This window comes from Amia ocellicauda, chromosome 4 (genome assembly GCF_036373705.1).
Source record: "Amia ocellicauda isolate fAmiCal2 chromosome 4, fAmiCal2.hap1, whole genome shotgun sequence".
Lineage (NCBI taxonomy): Eukaryota > Metazoa > Chordata > Actinopteri > Amiiformes > Amiidae > Amia > Amia ocellicauda.
The window spans coordinates 37,546,815-37,564,857 of NC_089853.1; the positions used below are offsets into that span (position 1 = coordinate 37,546,815).

The window sequence follows — 18,043 nt, forward strand, 5'->3', positions numbered from 1 at the left end:
CTCACGTCAAGGCTTCTCTCCCCACAACCAGGCTGCTTAACCCATTCAGTGAGTGGTATGTAGATCCTCCATCACCTCTCGAACAGGGTGTGTCTATAGGAAACAGGTTCCCAGTATGAAAAGAGCTCAACTCCAATCACAGCTGACAGATTCAGAAGTAAATGAGAGGCGTTACTGTCCAAGCAACAGGCAGGCATCTTAATTTGCTCTGCTTCAGCTGTAATATTTCCTGCAGTCTGTGCTCTGTGCTGTTAGAGCGAGGGTGGTGTGCGCAGGGAATCCGTAAATCAACACAAAAACATCTGATGGAGAACCGGGCTGACCACAGACTGAATTAATAGAGATCGTGTACCTGGAAATTTTCTGAAAGCGTGCTTTATGTAGATTCAGTCCGATCCAGATGCTGTTTGCCTAATTCTACAGTAGTAAATATGTGCTTTTAATTTCAAACGAAGATAAACCCAGTTGACCGGGCTCTCCCGGTGGCCGATGGGAAATGTGTCGTGTTTTCTCACCATTTAATAAGGGCGGGACTCGCTGTGATTACTTGGATGTTATGAGTCGTGTGCGTCAGCGTTGAACACAGCCAAACTCCACTACTGTGCATTTCTCCACCTGAACAATCTCTGGGTGCTGTGGTTCTGACCTGCCCTTAACCTCGTGCCTTCATATAAAAACGATTTTTTACTTTTTTATTTTTATTTTAATGTGAGAAACATTGTGAAGCAGTAGACAGAATGAGAGTGAATCGATTTTGTGTGCGCAAGGTAAGAAAAAAATAACTCCCCCAAAGGTACGGTGGTATCTGCAGGGCGCCTCTGCCGTCCGCACAGTGTAACAGCAAGGCCAGACCCTTGGTGCACAGTGCCAGCGCGGTCCAGAAGGGTGACACCCCAGTGCTCAGGATTGCACACACAGCAGCACACCCTCAACAACACAGGACACAGCGAACTGGGAACACAACTTTATTTGCCACTAGGAAACCTTCAATTAAATCATTATAAAAAGAACAACAAGAAACAGTATTTCATACAATACTGATAATGTGAGAACATTAAACAAATAGGCAGCTATCCATCTATCCCAATAACAAAATAATTCTCTACCAACAATAGAAGTAAACAGAGCCCCCTGCTGCCTGATCTAGGCTAACACATTGGAGTCGCTCACTCACTTACTTGAAAAACAGTTTATTTTAAGCAATTTTAAGTTTAAAATTACTCTAGAACTCTTAAAACTCTGTCTGTGCTCCATACACCTGCAGGTCAGTCCTCCTCAGCCTGCAGGAGGATACAAAGCACCAGACTCAAGCAACGTCTGTAGCGAAACCATGCACTGTTCTCACTTATCAATAACATTTATTGACTTAAGAAGTTATAAATAAATTTGTACTGGTCGGTTTAAGTGTCTTGGCACTTCCACAGTAACTGATTCTATAAGCACAGGTGGGAAGGAAGGTACTGTGCATTGCAAAAAAAGAAAAGCTTATCAAATCAAGTAAACCAACCAACCCAACAGAACTAAACCCCTGCAGCAATAACTTATCAATGTCAAATATCAATCCATGGGACAATACATGAATACTCTATGGTCTGTGAAAACTAAATCCTAGAACAGTGTTGTGGTGTTTCAGGCAGGTCAGAGGGACACTGGGCTGTTCGAGTGTCTGATTGGTTTCTCCGCAGATCGCCTCCCTGCAGCCGGGCTGACCGCAGATACAGAGAGGAAAATGTGCCTTTGCTGAATTGACAACTTTCAGAAACGTTTGGGGGATTTTACACAGTTCAGATGCACACAGACAATCAAAATAAAACATGGCTTGTATTCATAAATATTTTAATTTTGAGAAAATATTTGTATTTATATTAAAAAATGATTGAGGAAACTTTGGTAACTGAATTAGAGGCCTTGTAATTCTTATTCAATACGTTTTTCTTTAGTTATTTTTAATAAAAGCTCCTGTGGGAGAAGCACTTTGGTGTGTGTTTACTGGGCCTCTGCGAGTGTGATGGTTGGTTCGGGTTGTTCAGAGGGTTAGGGCTTCTGGGGCAGAACTGATTTCCTCCACGCATGGGATGCAGTTGTGAGGTAAGAGTAAAAAATTTGCAAAAAGGATAGTTCAAACAACATATATATATATATATATATATATATATTTAGTTTCTAATCAACGGCTGCGGATCACACTGAACGCTGCAGTCTTGCTCTTGGAAGCACTGTGCCGTAACCCAACACCACGCACCCCCGCTGACCCCGGCTCCGCACAGGCTGGAACACTGCGCACTCCAGCTTTCACACTATTCACCTGCCACCGAGCCACATGACATCATCGCTGGATCATTCGTTCAATTCAACCGATACGTTTTCCCTGGAACTGCTTGAGGAAGCACCTTCAGCTCCACGTGAAACAAAGCAGAATTTACTGTCAGTGAAATAGTATTTATACTTTTACAAAATATTTTATTCGTTACCATAAAAAGAAGATCCATTCACCTCGAGACGGTGTTGCACGTCCCAGAAAACACTTAGAAGCACAGAAAAATAAGTGTGCAAACAAAATGTGCACCAGAGGGCGTCCACTGCATCCCTACGAGTGTGCAAGTATGGTAGGTGTACATTACAGCATCTTTTCAAAAGTAAAATCCCTCGTTTCAGAAACAAATGTGCAAATGTCCACAAATAAACCCACGGACTTTCTCAGGGTTCTCTCAGAATGACTTTCCCTGCTCGTCATGAGTGGAGGGGGCAGGGGTTTAAGTAGGAGTGAAGGTAAGTGGGTCTCTGTGGTCTATACTGTCTACAGAGCTGCACACTGCCTGGGGGGGGCAGGGATCACAAGCCAGCATCATTGTAGGTCGGAGAGACAGGCTTCAGGATGCTCTGTGCGTTCTCTTCCACCAGGGGGCGCCATTTCACCTCACCAGTCAGCAGCAGGTCCTCTCCATCCAGGGAGTCGATGTACTGCATCTGAGGGAGAGGGGAGAGCAGCAGGGCAGTCACTCAGAGAGGCAGGGGTTCGGAGGGCAGTAATGACTACAATATATTCTTGTGTATGAAACCACTCTCTACATCAACAGCGGCACACACTTTGGTATTACGAACGATTCCTACATTCTCAGTGTCGTCTCACTCGAGAGCCAGTCAGTGAAGCTGTGGGGCACAGAAAGGGGAAATCACCATCAAACCCAGCTGTATGCAAAGATACAACAATGAAACAAAGACAATAACGCAAGGATTGGGGTGACACAGAGAAGATCTTAAACAGAGAAACCGCCTCAGTGAGCGTCTAAAACAGAGCCCAAGAGTCAGGGCTCTCCTGCCAGACTCCCAGGCAGTGACAATGTCAGTGATGTCATCAAGCTGCACAGGGCAGCTCCGCTCAGGCCTATGGGAGCCCTGCACTTTTAATTAAAGACGTTATATTAGCTCATGGAAGGAGTGTTTGATGAGAGTAATTAGCATGAGTAACGATGCGGAGTGGTGCCAGCTCTGCGGCCTCTGTACGTGATTTCAGTGTGGCGGAGGGGCCGCAGTTTCCTCCTCTGCGCTGTGTCATCAGGCACTGCGCTGGTTTATGTGCTGCAGCTGCACTATAGCAGGCCGAACCGGCATCAAAATGCTGCTGGGTCCGTTTCTCCCTCTGTCTCTCTCGAATTAAGGCCCCTGGAACACTGAAAACGCATTTTTTTTTATTTTCTTCTTCTAAGCACTTGCTGGCCACGCATATCTCGTTAATAATAATGTCTGTTCTGGTTGGGCCTGCAAGCCCGTGATCCCCGGCTCTGTCAATACCGAGGGACTCAATCCATCGCCCTGCCTGGGTGTGGACAGCAGCTCGGCCTGTGTCGCTCACTGGCTCTGCTCCCCTTCTGTACGCGTGCAGGAACGTCCAGTACCTGAGCCTGTCTGACAGACCTGCATCCTGCAGCTTGCTTTGTTTTCATGTTGTGTTCTTTAAAAATCAAAACAAGCGGAGAGCTGGACTCCTCAGCAGGTGAAGTTTCCCAGCCATGACAGTTAAAGCACACATTTATCCTCCTCCTTAATGAGCCAGTTATAAATCACCCACTCTCAGCGCCTGTGCCCCCACAGCCTGGGCTCCCCGCTTCCCGGCCTGACAGCCTGCCACTCAGCGCTCGCTGCTCAGTGAGCCTGGTCTGCTCAGGTTTCCCAGAGATTAAATTAATCCTGAATTTAAATCTTTAGACTTTCCTCTGCTGCTCTGGCACTGTTTGGGAGCCCTGTACCAAATGCATATGATAGCTAGAGAATTAATCACCCCTGTCGTGCTGGGCGGCTCGTCAGGGCCCAGGCGGCGATGGTTGGTGGCGTGTTTCGGGTGACGTGTGCGTCTCTCGGAGGGAGAAGGGCTCCTGGAAAGCTTTCCTGTGGAATCTTTAGTAACATGTGGCACAGGCTCACGCAGCCTGCAGGTGTTTCTGTAGCTCTGATGTTTTCAATCAAACAGAACAAGAACATATACAACATAAAGGGGACTTCTTCTGGGAGCTGTGGAAATTAACAGAGATCTGTCCCAGGGGAGGAGAGGCCAGCCAGCTCTGGCTCTCAAGTTACCCCCCCCAGGTGTGAGAGCAGGAGCTCCGGCCCGCAGCCGGCCCGCAGCCGGCCCGCAGCCGGCCAGGCACGCTACGCCTTACTGAAAGACCTGGAAACAGGAACAAGCACTCAGAAAGCTGTGCTCAGGACCCAGGGCTGCAGAAGTGGAGATGTTTACTGTTGGGATCCGGGTGACCCTTTCCCCTCCACAGTGAGCACCCTGTGACCTCACACTACCACCCTGTGAGCCACATGGTACAAATGAACGCACAGGGGACTGCCCATAAAAACCATTCCCACCACTGGGAAGCACTGGACTGCTGCTGAATACTTTGAGGCTTCTTCTCTCCGGGTCGCCCTTAGCAACCAAAGCAACAAACAGCACATTTGGGTTTTCTGTCCGCAGTGGGATGGCTACGTAAGCCGGCTTCATTCCTATATACAAGTGCTGAGTTTTTGGTGTGAGGCACCTAGCTGGATAGCGTGGGGATCACAGGTAATCCATATGCATTTCACTCTGCCGTTTGGCAGCCTACATGAAACCGAAAGACATGCAAGCACTGCAGCGTCGGCACCCAGTCTCAGTCTGGTCCTGTTGCCGTCTTTATTAAAACATGTGGCACATAGCATGAACACATTGATGGGTGCAGGCAGTATGCAGCCGGGGGAAGAGCGTGCCAGTGTGGGAGAGTGTCAGGGGTCAGGCGCGGTGACCTCACCTGCTTGCGGACATACGCCACCATGAGCTCCAGCTGCTGCGGGTCCTCGCACTGCTGGTTGAAGAGATTCCTCCACAGCGAGGCGGCCAGCACTCGATCATCGGACAGGATCCCCTGTGAGCACACCGACATTGCAGAGCTCGCCCTGGATAGCGTGTGCATCTGTGTGCATGTGTGTTTCTGGACCCAATCAAATTTTCTGGCCAAGAAGACTAACGGAGCAGATTGATCTATTGGCATAACACTTCACTTGACTGGATGTATAGCAAGATATTGATGAAAACAGGCACCTCCACATTCCTACGTCAGCAAATGCCCCACTTCAGACGAGGCAAAGAGCTCGCAAATTGACACCTGTGTGCAGAGTCGTCATGAAGAAGGAGAAAAACTAAAAGACGCTCTTCTGCTTGCCAGGGTTCCAGTGATTTAATATAATTATATATTTCTTCTTCTTATACATTTCTTCTTAAACCCCCGTCTGCTGAACATGACACACTAATAACTGCTCTCCACAGGGCACATATCCTTGATTAGGTTTATTTCTTTTCCCCCCAAATATGAATTGTACTTAAATAAATATTTTTTATTTCCAAACTAGTAACGCATTGTATTTACAATACCTTGATGCAAACAAGATAACTTGCATACTTACCTCATCGTACCCAAAAATAGCAGCATAGAAATTCTCCGTCATGGCCCTCATGCTTTCCTTCAAGGCAAAGGAATTAATCTGGAAGAGAGGAAAGAGCCGGTCACTCGGTGGGCTGCAGCCCCGGGCCGGCGGGCACGAGCGCAAGCGGCTGCAGTGCGGGCCGTGTGTTGGTTACACCACTGTTTCGAATAAACAGATGAAGACTCCTGCTTTGCTGCTCACTTTTAATCATATTTTCCACATCAAATACATGCTTTTTTGTGGTAAAATAAACACCATTCTCCAGGCTGGTGTTTAGCATCATTTCCTGTGCAGTGGTGCTCTAGGCACAGACTAAACCGGCTGGCGAGGTCGATCACAATGCCAGTGCTGGGCTTCACCAGGCTGTTTATTATCCCTGGCACTGTCCGCGTGATTGACAGCTTGCACTGAGGGTTACATTCTTGCCATTATTATCATTATTAATTTAATATTTTACTTATTTATTTGTATTGCCCTGTGGTATTGAGGTCCCAGCGGGCAGCAGCCCTAGCGCATGCAGTAATGGAGATGGAGCGGAGAGGGCAGCCTGTCCCTCACTGCAGTGCCAGCATCAGCACCCATACTGGGAGGAAGTCACCCTCCTGCTGCTGAAGCTTTAAAATCCTATTTTAAAGATCTTGATGTGCGGAGAGCAGACCTCGTCCCAGCACAGATTCACCAGCAGGAGGAGCTCCTCTTGGGCTCAGGCTTCTGCTGTGTGCCGTCTGCCCAGACTGAGCGGCTGTGGAGGGTGCTGCAGGTACCAGGCTGAGGGGCCAAAACTGTCCGACAGCCCCCATCACCCTTCCAATTACTGACCGTGCACAGTGTGCCATGCTGGAGACTTCACTGCACTGCGTGTGTCTGTGCACTGAGGGCTTGGTTTGCCCAGAGTCACGTTGAGGACTCCAGCCCTGAATCAAAATTTAAATCTGTTTCAATCCGTTTCAATCCAGTTTAAATCCAAGTTACTTCTCAGGATAAATCCACTATGCCTTCTGCTATTTTCTTAAAATGGTTTTCGTGTGTGTGTGTGCATGCGTGTGTGAAAGAGAATTCGCAGGGGTTGCCGTTTCTGTCATGCTCCGCTCTCTGACAACGTCCAGAAAATATTAAGCTGGCTGACGCAACTTTTGGCTGTAAAAAATTAAAACAGAGACTAAGAAGATAGCGAGTAAATCTGATTACACTTAAAAGCTTAATCCCAATCAAAACAGAAGTGAGACGCAGACGAGTGGAACCCCCTTGGTCTTTTGATTATTTTTGAAAATCAGTTTGTTTATTCAAAATCAGTTAGGGTCTTTACTACAGGACTGCATTCGATATCTCCTGAAAGCACCTGTGCGTAATTAGAGACCTGTACGTAATTAGCCACATGTGGCAGCACTTCGCCCCGAGTACGGCTGACACAGCTCTGCCCAGCGAGATATTTAATATGCTTCACCGATCACACAGAAAATGTATGAAAGACAGAATATTGCCCTTTCACTTGCAATTAGCATCATATCTCGCTTCTGTTATTTTACAAACATAATAACCCCCTGTGCAAACTACCTGGAACAGCTTTCCCACGCCACACTGAGTCTGCACATGTGAAAACCTGGCAGATCCCACTTCAACTGACAAGTGTTTTATTTTTCTGCTCAGTTAATAAAAATATATTAAACACAAAACCGAAAAGCTACTCTGACTGCAATTGCTACGCTCCTGTGAAGCCTCGTGTAGGAGTCAGAAGTCTGAGGCCGGGCCGTGTTCAGCAGAATAAGATGTTCGCAGAGAGATTTTGAAGGCGCAATGGGCCCAAAGTGCATCAACAAGAGCTCTGCGCCACATGTGGAAAGTGAAATCTGATCTTGGGCAAGTTGACTAGAAATCACCACAGCCTTGCAATTAAATTAGGTCAGATCCAACATACGAAAACAACGCATTATGTGCGAAATGACATTTTTATAATGATTAAAAACTTGGTCTATAAATGATGACACTTCCAGACAGGCTGACAGAGGACCTTGCATTCACAACCTGAGACGCAGTAATGGCAGAACTTTCATCTCGGGCACATGAAGTAACGCGAGGCCTGCACTTCAGGACAAGCTGTAGAAACCCTTGCCCATCATATTTTTCATAATAATAATCATCATCATTGTCTTCGTCTGCCCCGCCAGAGGACTGATGGCTAAGATCTTTAAGTGCCAAACTCTTTAATAGCTCTGGAGGCTTTAAATTACGGGTAAAATAAACAATGGTGGAGCTGTGAAAACTGCTGCCTGCCATGTCCTCTCATGCTAACAAGGGTCTCTTTATTACAGTAACCTCTTCGAAGTCAGACAAATTATAGGCTTGCCCTGGTTGTGCCCTCAGGCAAAACGGGTGGAGGGCTGGAAAATTAGGCAAGCTGTAACGCTGCAACACTGCCAGAAAGCAGCTGCCCAGCACAGCGACTGCGGCTCTCACAGCAGAGACCCCGGCCCTGACCTCTGCCTGGCCATTGGGGGACTGCGACTACACACAGAGAAGGGCAAGAATCATGACACCGGCAGGGGTATCAGAGCCCCACACAGAGACGATGCACACATCAGCAGTAAGCATTTTGAGATGGAGAATTTGTTAATTATTGCTCTTGTGATACATTTCACACTGCATTTCCAATGCCACATTAAATACCTCTATTATGTATATATTTTAAAAATATTTAATTCAGGGTTCATACCGCTTTTATGTCAAATTCCAGCACTTTCAAGGTGCATTGTCAAAGATTTTCCAGCACCTCTCAACTTTGGTAAACTAAACCTTCTTGTCTAAAATTCACTTTTCTGCACTGAACTAAGCACATTAAATTATAATTTCACCACATTAGATTAGAGGTTATTGTGCTGGCGCTGTAACAGCCAAAATGTTCCATGAAAGACTTGGAATTGTGTTATGTTACCTGGATTAGGCCAATATAGATCAGTCACGCAATCAGTCAAAATCAGTGAACAGTACACAGTAACTTCAGTTTCAATTAAATCTTTAGTGACTTGTTTTAAACATGCAACAAATAAATGTTTATTGTAAAACAATTTACGTGGAGAAAAAAAAAAAAATGTATGATGGGAATTGTCCATGTAGCCGGTGCGGTCGGAGCTCCCCACTCGGGATTTGATCTGCGCACCACATGCGCCCCTCCGAGCAGCACCTTCAGCGCAGTAGAGTGTCAAGCCCGTTATACCAAAAGACTGGGTCTCCTGACATGGAAGGCTTAACACTGTACTGTTTTTTAGAGGGGTTACACTACTTGTAACATGCTCATTTTTACCTAATGAGCCCTGTTACATACGCAGGGAAAAAAAAAAAATACATGCGAAAAAAATGTAATCTACTTCCAAGCAGTTTATTCAAAATTCAAGCACTTTCACACCCTTGAAAATACAGCATTACAATTCATGCATTTTCAAGGATTTCAAGCACCTGTATGAACCCTGTTATTTTAATATTTTGCAAAGCGAGATGCATTCAATCTCCAGACAAGCAAGTAATTTTTTTCTGCAAGATTCAAGTCAGATGTGGGGAGAGGTTTACAGTGACCTGTGACCCATTAATGCATAAGCTGGAGGCTGTAGCACTCAGAGGTTTCGCGGTGTCACCAACTAGGAAATAGAAATTCCTAATACAAAAACTGCAACTTTAATTCCAATCTGTGGTCCCCGGGAGTTCCCCCGTTTGGCTCGGGTCAATATTACACCATGGAAAAAGACGGACCATGGCACTGACGCACTGGTGACTTCACTGCCTCGCTCAGCTGCCTGCACTGCTTTCAAACCCTGATTAATCCAATTAAAATTAAAATCATAAAACAATCGTGGTGACAGGGCAGGTCAACCATTCTAACAAGGCCTATAATTAAATGGTTAAATAAAAAATAAAAAAGCTATACACTGAAGGTTTTAAAATTCATACTAACACAACAGACATGGGCTGGCGTTGGGGGCAGGCAACACAGGGGCTGTCTAAGGCCCGATCCAAAGGGGGTGCTTTTCTTATACAAAGACCATAAATATAAAAAATGCGTGCCCTGTAATAGGGGCGCGTCATGTATATTTTTGATAATATATAACTATTATTAACGGGAGCATCACAGTTGCATCTTTCAACAGAAATTATGCTATACCCAGACCTAGATAACTATGCACCACAATCCCCGCCGGTGTAACGCAGTTGGAGAGAAGGCAGCACGGTGCGCAGTGAGCGAGAGAGAAAAAACGATAACTCTAAAAACAAAAACCGCCTTAAAATAGGTAATAAATGAGCTACGAGCTTAGAGAAAGATGAGCAGATAAGGACAGATGAGATGAAGGCTTAACAGGTATATTTATGGGCAGTATATGAACAGTCTGAGGCCAGATGATGGCAGCAGCTGCCCATGAGGAAACCAACTGCAGGCCTAGTTGTCGTACTGAGTGTCAGCAACCCACACACACACGGCAACACAAAATTGAGCATCAACAACGGCATGACACGGCAGAACCTCATATAGCTCCTTAACGGGTGAGTGACCCTGCAAACTGGCCCAGAATACCTTCGCCCTAGATTATTAACAATAATTTCTTATAGTAATTTGCAGTTGTTCTGCACTGTCATTCTGCCGGCGATGCATGTCTAAGGTGTAAGACACGTCCTCCGCTGCCCTGCTGTTCTCTACGGACTCTGTGGAATAACAACAGAGCTACAGCCTGGGAACGATGCTCAGCCGGAGACACGGCGCCCCAGAAATACCTAGCGGAATCCCGAGAGATTCAGTGCAGGGAAAGCTCAGGCCCGTCATTCCTGATGTGTTCCCGAGGCCGGGTCAGGAAAGGTGAACAGTCCGGGAGAGGGGCGTCTGGGCCGGAGGAGTGGAGCTGGGGCCTGTTTTCACAGCTGTGTCAACGCTGCCGTCCACACTCCCTGCGCTGGGGAGCAGCCTTGCCCAGCCCTCACCACACTCCCCACTTCAAACACGCCTCGGCGATCTGTTCATAAAACAGCCACTTCAATAAGAAAATACTGAGGGATGTTGTGTTTTAAGGGGGGGGGGGAACTCTCTCTCCAACTGGGAATGTAACCAAAAAGAAAAGAGCTGCCCTTTATTTTTCAGGAGAATGCCAACGTACAAGAACTGAAGTTCCGGTACCTTCTGGCCAGGTCCTTACCTGACCTCTTCAGAGCTCTTCCTTCCCTCACAGTCACTCAAGAGTCTCGTGAGCAGTGCTTGGCTGCTATCAGTACTAATTTGTTGCTTGGTTACAGGAGATCACTCATAAGCAGATTTCCTTATATCAGATACAGCACAAAAGCCACTACTGCAACCTGCTTGTGACCGCAGGGGGTTTCAGTGTAGGCATGGTGACCCTTTCCTCTGACCTGGGTGGGAAGCACGGCCCTTCCAGTTGGCACAGACTCACCCCCATGATTTTCCCGCGTTGCTCCACGTCCTCCCACATGGAGTGCACGATGTATCGACACATGTACTTCCCCGCACGGCCCTCCTGCCTCATCCGCACCAGGCACATCCTGCAGGGGACAGCAGACACAGCGTCACAGCAGCCCAGGCCCGATTAATCCCTGACACAGGTTATCCTTGACATGACCCCTCTGCCCTCTCTCTCCATAGCACAGACATCCACCTTCACAGACCTGAAGGAGCCAGCACAGAGGACAGAGAAAGCAGGGCTCCCGAACCTCCACAGTGAGGTCAGATATAACCCAGTGCATGTGCTGAGGATCACTTGTTGTTGCGCACTTTAACTGTCAAATACCGGTCCGTCATTTAGATATGTCTTTACTGCACACACTGTGCTCCGAGTGAACCGGTGTGTTTTTGCAGCATAGTGACGTGGTGAGAAAGAGGAGATTGAGGAGAGATGTACCGAGAGCAGCAGGTCAGCAGGCTCTGGGAAGGCCTTTCGGTTCTCATGCAGCCTTCCCAAAAAAAGCCTGTCAGAGCAGGCAGCGGGGCCGGCCCCTCAGGAAGCTGCGCTGGTTTGATGTATAGCACTGCGGTAGACCAATTTATCAAATAACACCATGAGGTAATGGACTCACACTCTATTCAAAACAATAAGAGGGAGAAAATAAGTGTAATATTTTTTTTAACTGTCACCTGAATATTAACACAAATCGATTAATTAAAAAATATAATTACAACATTTAACAGTATTAAAGCAAACCATAATCAAATCCAAAACTGAAAAATCCAATGATACTTATCTTGGCTGTGACTGCCAGAATGAAGGACTGCATTCAAATTCAAATTTACATACATACCCATTTACATCTACATCTAAATATATATGCACACATACATATACACATAGTGAAATATAGCATGTGAATGAGACCTTTCCTCATTCTACATGCTGTTGTGCATTCCCACAATTTTCTCCCACTAATCTTCTGAAATATATATCTTCTGATATATACACACACAGAACAGGTTTGGGGAAACCCTGAAATTACCTATTGCATCCTGACGTTTCATGAACGTGTGCAGACTGCGGCCCAGGCCTGCCAAGGAGCACAGGTTGAGAATAAAGGGGTTTTTCTCCTGCAGTGAGAGGCAGTGGGGCCTGTGTGTGTTGGCAGCAGCAGGTTTGAAATGGGAACCTGTGTGTAGTTTGGCAGCAGCTGCACGGCAGCAGCTAGAAAGTACCGCCGGAGAGGGGGAGGGCGTAGCGCTGCAGCCCTGAGGTCCCCGCCCGCGCAGGAGGAGAACAGGGGAGCATTGAGGCTGGCCGGGCCGGGGAGGCACTTCCACACTCAAGGACAAACACTAACACACTCTAACACAGCAGCTGCACCGGGAGATTACTGCAGCTGTCAGCTAAAATCACTCAAAACCGCTTTACGCAAATGTCACGCAGAGGAAAACCGAAGCACGAGCCCACAGCGGCTCCTTAACAGCAGAGACGAGAGTGTCACCTGGCCTGCGGGTTGGGGCGGGGGGCACGACAGACATGCTCGTGAAAGCTGATCAAGAAACGAACACGGTGTGGCATTGTCAGACTTTTCAAGCTTCATTTGGTTAGTAATTCCACCACAGGAGCCTGGAACTACTTAAAGCATCAACTGCAAAACACTGAAAGACTCCATGATAGGTCATAGTCCGCAGGGGAGCGTTTCTGTATCTGGATCCTGACAGCAAGCCACGCAAACACTGCACACACCTGACAACCCCTGGAAACATGAAACTGAAATCTAGAATGGCAAGAACTGATCTGTATGCAGGCAGCAACAAAAGTAATGATGTTGTCGTACTTTTTTATAAAGCATGATGCATGACATATATTGCTCCAACTACCATTGAAATGACTACAACTATTAATAATAATAGTAAAGTAGTAGTAATAGAGAACCCAGGAGCATCTTCAAGGCTGTACTGATAGCCTTATCAAAGCTCTCCAGTGTATTGAGGTGTCAGTGGTGCAATGTGTGTGTGTGTCCTTACTGCACCGATCGGTTCTTTACTCACCAGACGTGTAGCTGGGCCACCAGGAACCAGGAGTTGAGTGTGTCTGGGAGGGAGCACTCTGCAGGGAGAACACAGGCCTCAGGCAAGCTGTACGGTTTCCTCAGAGTTTAAACATCTTGCAAACAAGCACTTCGCACCGCTGCGCACTGTGTACTCACTTTCAAAAAAGTCGTCGTAGTTGATCCTCTCCACGCAGCAGGTGTACATGCGCAGTGCTGCGATCTTAATTTTCTGTTCAATAACAACAGCAAAAACAAAAATAAATATTTTAAACAAAACCAGCGAAACGAGTTTCTGTAGAGCATTAATCTCTAAAACTGGGAACAGCCAGGAGCAAGAATGGGTCTCTGCACCTTGTGTAATAAACACATTGGCTCATCCTCATGACACACATCGGACTAAAACCAGCTGAAGTTTAACACTTCTGAGAGTATGGCCCTTTTGATGTCACCTCTGTTACATTTCGAGTATTACGAACACATAACTCAAATTCACACCTTATAAAAAGCAGAGGTTTTGGCCTACACAGACAATGTCATAATGAAGGAGGAATGTGCATCATGGATAAATCACACTTCAGGCCAATGGGCAAACAACTGGCTTGGCTGCTCGTCTGTGAGCTCAGACCCAGCTGCACTGGATGAGGTTATTTCAGGAACTTGTGCAACTTGGAACCTGTGAACCGGCCGCCGCCCGTCCTGCTGCAGGGGGGTGCGAGCAGGGGTGGCCGGAGCAGGTGGCCAGGCTGGGGAGACTGTGATCAATACCTGTGCCTGAAACCTAGAACGTTGACCCTTACCGCTCAGAAATTAAGGGATAACTGGGGGCACATGCTGTCTGAAACCCCAATATTAACCCTCAGCCAGCTCTCAACCACCCTCACTTCCCATAACACAATGGTCTGCTACCTTACAGCAGAGAAAATCTAACAAACAAAAGACAAATTGTCCCAGCTATACAGACACCACTCCTGCCCTCTACTGAGCCTCACTCCACAGGCTCTGTACAGCCACTGCTGTCTGTACACTTCCAGACGGTGTAATAAAGAGCTGTATGGTCATTTACCCATTTGTTATATTTGAGGGGTCCTGTGAATCCCATGGCTTCTATTAGTCTGGTGAAGGCTCCCACTTCTTCCTCGGACGCCTGTGGTGTTTCTTTTACTGTGAACAGCTGTGGAGAGAGAGCATGTAGGCTGGAGTGGATACAATGACTGAAGAGAGCAGTTACCCACATCACAATTACACCTTAAACACTGCTCCTTACATAACTTATTACAACCCAGTGGAGACTGTACACAAACATTTATTTTCAATTCTACAGTCCTGCCCATCACTTGCTATATTTCGTTTTACTTGTCTGACTAATTATAATATCGATGGTCGAGATGCCCGTTTGCCATTACCTCTCTGGTGGAGTGTAGAGCTCTGCTCTGTGATGGCGAGCTGGAGGGCAGCCCTGTCCTTGAGCACATGACCAGGGCTCTGGAGATACAGGCTCCCGCCTCCCGTCTCTGCAAGGCAAAGGAGAAGTGAGCATTTCTGAAAGACCTCTTGCAGCCACATCCCAGGACTGCAAGGGAACTGTCTGTGTATTTCTAGAGCACTTCTTTCCTAATAAAGTGCACAGTGCTGTCACAGCTGGCGTCCTGCTTAAGGAATCCCATTCAAGCGATTAAAATCTAAACACAGCGCTAATGTTCTGTGCTCCACTGAATCATCTGTGTACAACATGACAGGATCTTGACAACCCAGTGTGCAGTGCATGCTGGGGGATGTAGTCCGTCAGGATACTCTGAGACACTGTCATATTAGAGAGAAATACACCTCTTCATTTCTAGACACACAGGATCAGCTGACAGAATTTCACAATGGTAAGACACCACAGAAGGAAGCTTATAATTCTCCAGGCCGGTCCAAACTCCAAAGCCAAGCCATCGAAAACTGTGCAGTTACGTCACAAATATGCACCAAACCACTGTAATCAATTATAGACTTGTTGCAAATATCGTTGGGGTGGTGGGGGATTTTGTTATTATGAATCAATACAACATATTCCCTGGAGAAACTATAATATATATGTGTATAAACAAAGATGTCAAAGAAATTAAAGAGAATCTCATAGTGTCGGAATCAAAAGGATATGTCCCACAAGATATTACTGCACATTCCTGCTCCACTGCACTGCACGACTGTTTCATTGTCTGGCTGTGCAAATCTGTGCAAACAACCCGTGTCGAAAAAGCCAAGACATTGTGTAGTTGTTACGGAATTGTATCGAAGCAGCTGTAATGTGATGTCAAATGTCTAAGTTAACAACAGTTCGTTTCCACAAATGACGACAGTACAAGCTACACTACAGACAGTAAGCGTGCGTGTTTTTGCAATAGTTTTCACAGTGCTGCCGATTTTTTGACCCCAACGCCAAACCCGGTGCATGAGTGTTTATATACTTCAGAAACTGTCACAAGGCACTGCTATCACCTCCCCGGCCTGAGGGATTACCTTCATAGCCGTCCCGGAGGCTGAAAGAGTCGCGCCGCTCCTCAGGGCACACTGCGCCGCTCGCCGGTACATCTTACCGGATCGGAAAAGTCGTACAAGAGGGAAAAAGAAAAGGAAAACCAACGCTTAAAGTAACTATTTTAAATGTAAGATTAAAATATGCACGTTTTGTAACACTGTGTCCCCGCCTCCTGCAATGTCAAAGGAACCCGTCCCACCGCGATCTGTGTCCGGGTTGCACATTTTCTGAGTAGTTTGTGTCCGGCTTCACTGAACACATCACAGACACACTTTCATGTCAGGTAACCCGTCAGTGGCAATGAGACTGTTCCCCACCGTAATCAGAAATAATAATTAGATTATACACACACAACAAGCTCAGGTTCCTCAGTAAAATTGTTCGTTTTTAATTAGTTGTGTTAAGACATTATGACTTTGTCTTAAAGACATTGGAAACACTGCTTTATAGCCAGATCCCATAATCTCCCCTCCCCACTGACATGCTCCTGTAAATCCCTGTTCTGTTAAATGGGGTAAAGGTGCAAAAGGTATTCCTCCATTCTTGTACATTAGATTGTGGCACAATTTATAAGGCATGTGAGCTAGAGTGAGAGAGAGGGAGAGAGTGAACATGACAGGCTGTTTTCTCTTTTGATCCCTGCTGCTGAGGGGGAAAGAAGGGTGGCCTGCTTTCTCTGCTCACTGAGCCCTGTTAAGCAGTGGAAACACGCCTGGGTCAGACCTGACATTTCAACACAACTCCACCACCTCCACCCCCCACCCCGAGCTCCTTCATTGAGTGGTTGACAGGCCTCGTTTGCAGGAGTAGCGAGTGACAGGCCAGGTAGAGAAGCCCCGAGCTGCTGGAGGGCTGATGCAATGCAGAGACCTCCTGTTATAGTCTGAGCTCACGGCAGCGTGGAAAATATGAGACGTGTGCATGACAGGCAGCAGGTCCGGCTTCAGTGGCCCTACATGAGCAGAGCAGCCTCAGAGTACAGCTGCTGTGTGACTTAGTGCTCTCAGAACCTAACATCACCGCTTCTCTTTTCTCATAATAAACTAGCTCTTACATTTCAAGACATAACCCAGTCTCCTGGCTGTAGAAACTGATTGAATGAATGAATGAATAGCTGAAATAAGAAAGAAAAACATATGCAAGTTCAATGCAAAGTACTTTATTCCTTCTGTGAATAAAACTATGCTCTCTAACAACTCCCTGCTGTGCTCACAGTTTCTGAATCTTATAGATGTGAGTCGATAGGAACAGCTTTTGAATGAATCGAGGTTATGTTTGTTGTAAGCCCGTGTGACATGCATGGAGTTCTCCTCGCCTGTGGATTTTCTGTTCCTAGCTGTACCTCTCTGGCCTCTCACCCGGTCCCTAATGGGACTGTGTTGCTAGCTTCATCCTAAGTGGTCTTGGAAACATTTTTGATGTATTGTCATTTACTGAAAATTAGGCACCTGAAAAAGCAAAGTAGTTAACTGTCTGTACAGATAGGAGGGTGTTAAATACATGATGTCATGTTTCCATACTGCTCAACTTCCCCCCCCCCCCCAGAAGGCAGCAGGATTACTCCACCACTTTGATTTAACTATGTTTATTTTCTCTTACCCTTAAACTCCTAAATCACTATATTCCCTACATAATCATTATGTTTTGCTACTCAGAAGTTCGGTAGGCTTACTTCATTTCGTGTTCAGTTACCGTCTGTCTTCATGTTCTCTGCTTTTGAAAACAAACACAGTTTCCGTTTCTCATGGCATGGCACAGCACCTCTCAGGCCTTGCTTTGTCAGACATCTGAAGACCGTTTCTGTGTTAATGCACCAGGCACAATGGCTAGTATTCCATTTTTTAAATCTCTTGAATTACAGAAACTATTTGCAGATAAATAATTCTGTGTTTTCTACTGAGACAGCCCTTTGGCCGTCCTCTGTGTGTCCATAGTCATTCCTAGAACTCACAGCACTTGGCTACACACCAGTATGGCCCCATAATTCTCTATGGATTGACAAACAAGAAAGTTGTTTATGTGGTTTGAAGTAGAATAAACACACACACACACGGACACAATACTGTTTCTCCTCAAGCCAGA

The 18,043-nt window shown here is 46.4% G+C and overlaps 1 protein-coding gene across 2 annotated transcripts; it reads right to left on the minus strand.

Annotated features, from left to right (window-relative positions):
* Nucleotides 1–949: 949 nt before the first annotated feature.
* Nucleotides 950–16,173, minus strand: uqcc1 (ubiquinol-cytochrome c reductase complex assembly factor 1). 2 transcript variants are annotated; one of them, XM_066702045.1, is made up of 10 exons: nucleotides 15,943–16,173; nucleotides 14,844–14,951; nucleotides 14,504–14,611; nucleotides 13,597–13,669; nucleotides 13,439–13,496; nucleotides 11,373–11,481; nucleotides 5,929–6,006; nucleotides 5,277–5,390; nucleotides 3,112–3,150; nucleotides 2,881–2,967 (listed from the first exon to the last, which is right to left on the minus strand). In XM_066702045.1, exons 1-9 carry the CDS (start codon nucleotides 16,012–16,014, stop codon nucleotides 3,142–3,144), a joined length of 729 nt encoding a protein of 242 aa, XP_066558142.1. In that variant the 5' UTR covers nucleotides 16,015–16,173; the 3' UTR covers nucleotides 2,881–2,967; nucleotides 3,112–3,141. The 2 variants fall into 2 exon arrangements, with proteins under 2 accessions (XP_066558140.1, XP_066558142.1); XM_066702043.1 differs by lacking the exon at nucleotides 3,112–3,150 and having other exon boundaries at nucleotides 950–2,967; nucleotides 15,943–16,172.
* Between the last annotated feature and the right edge of the window lie 1,870 nt (nucleotides 16,174–18,043).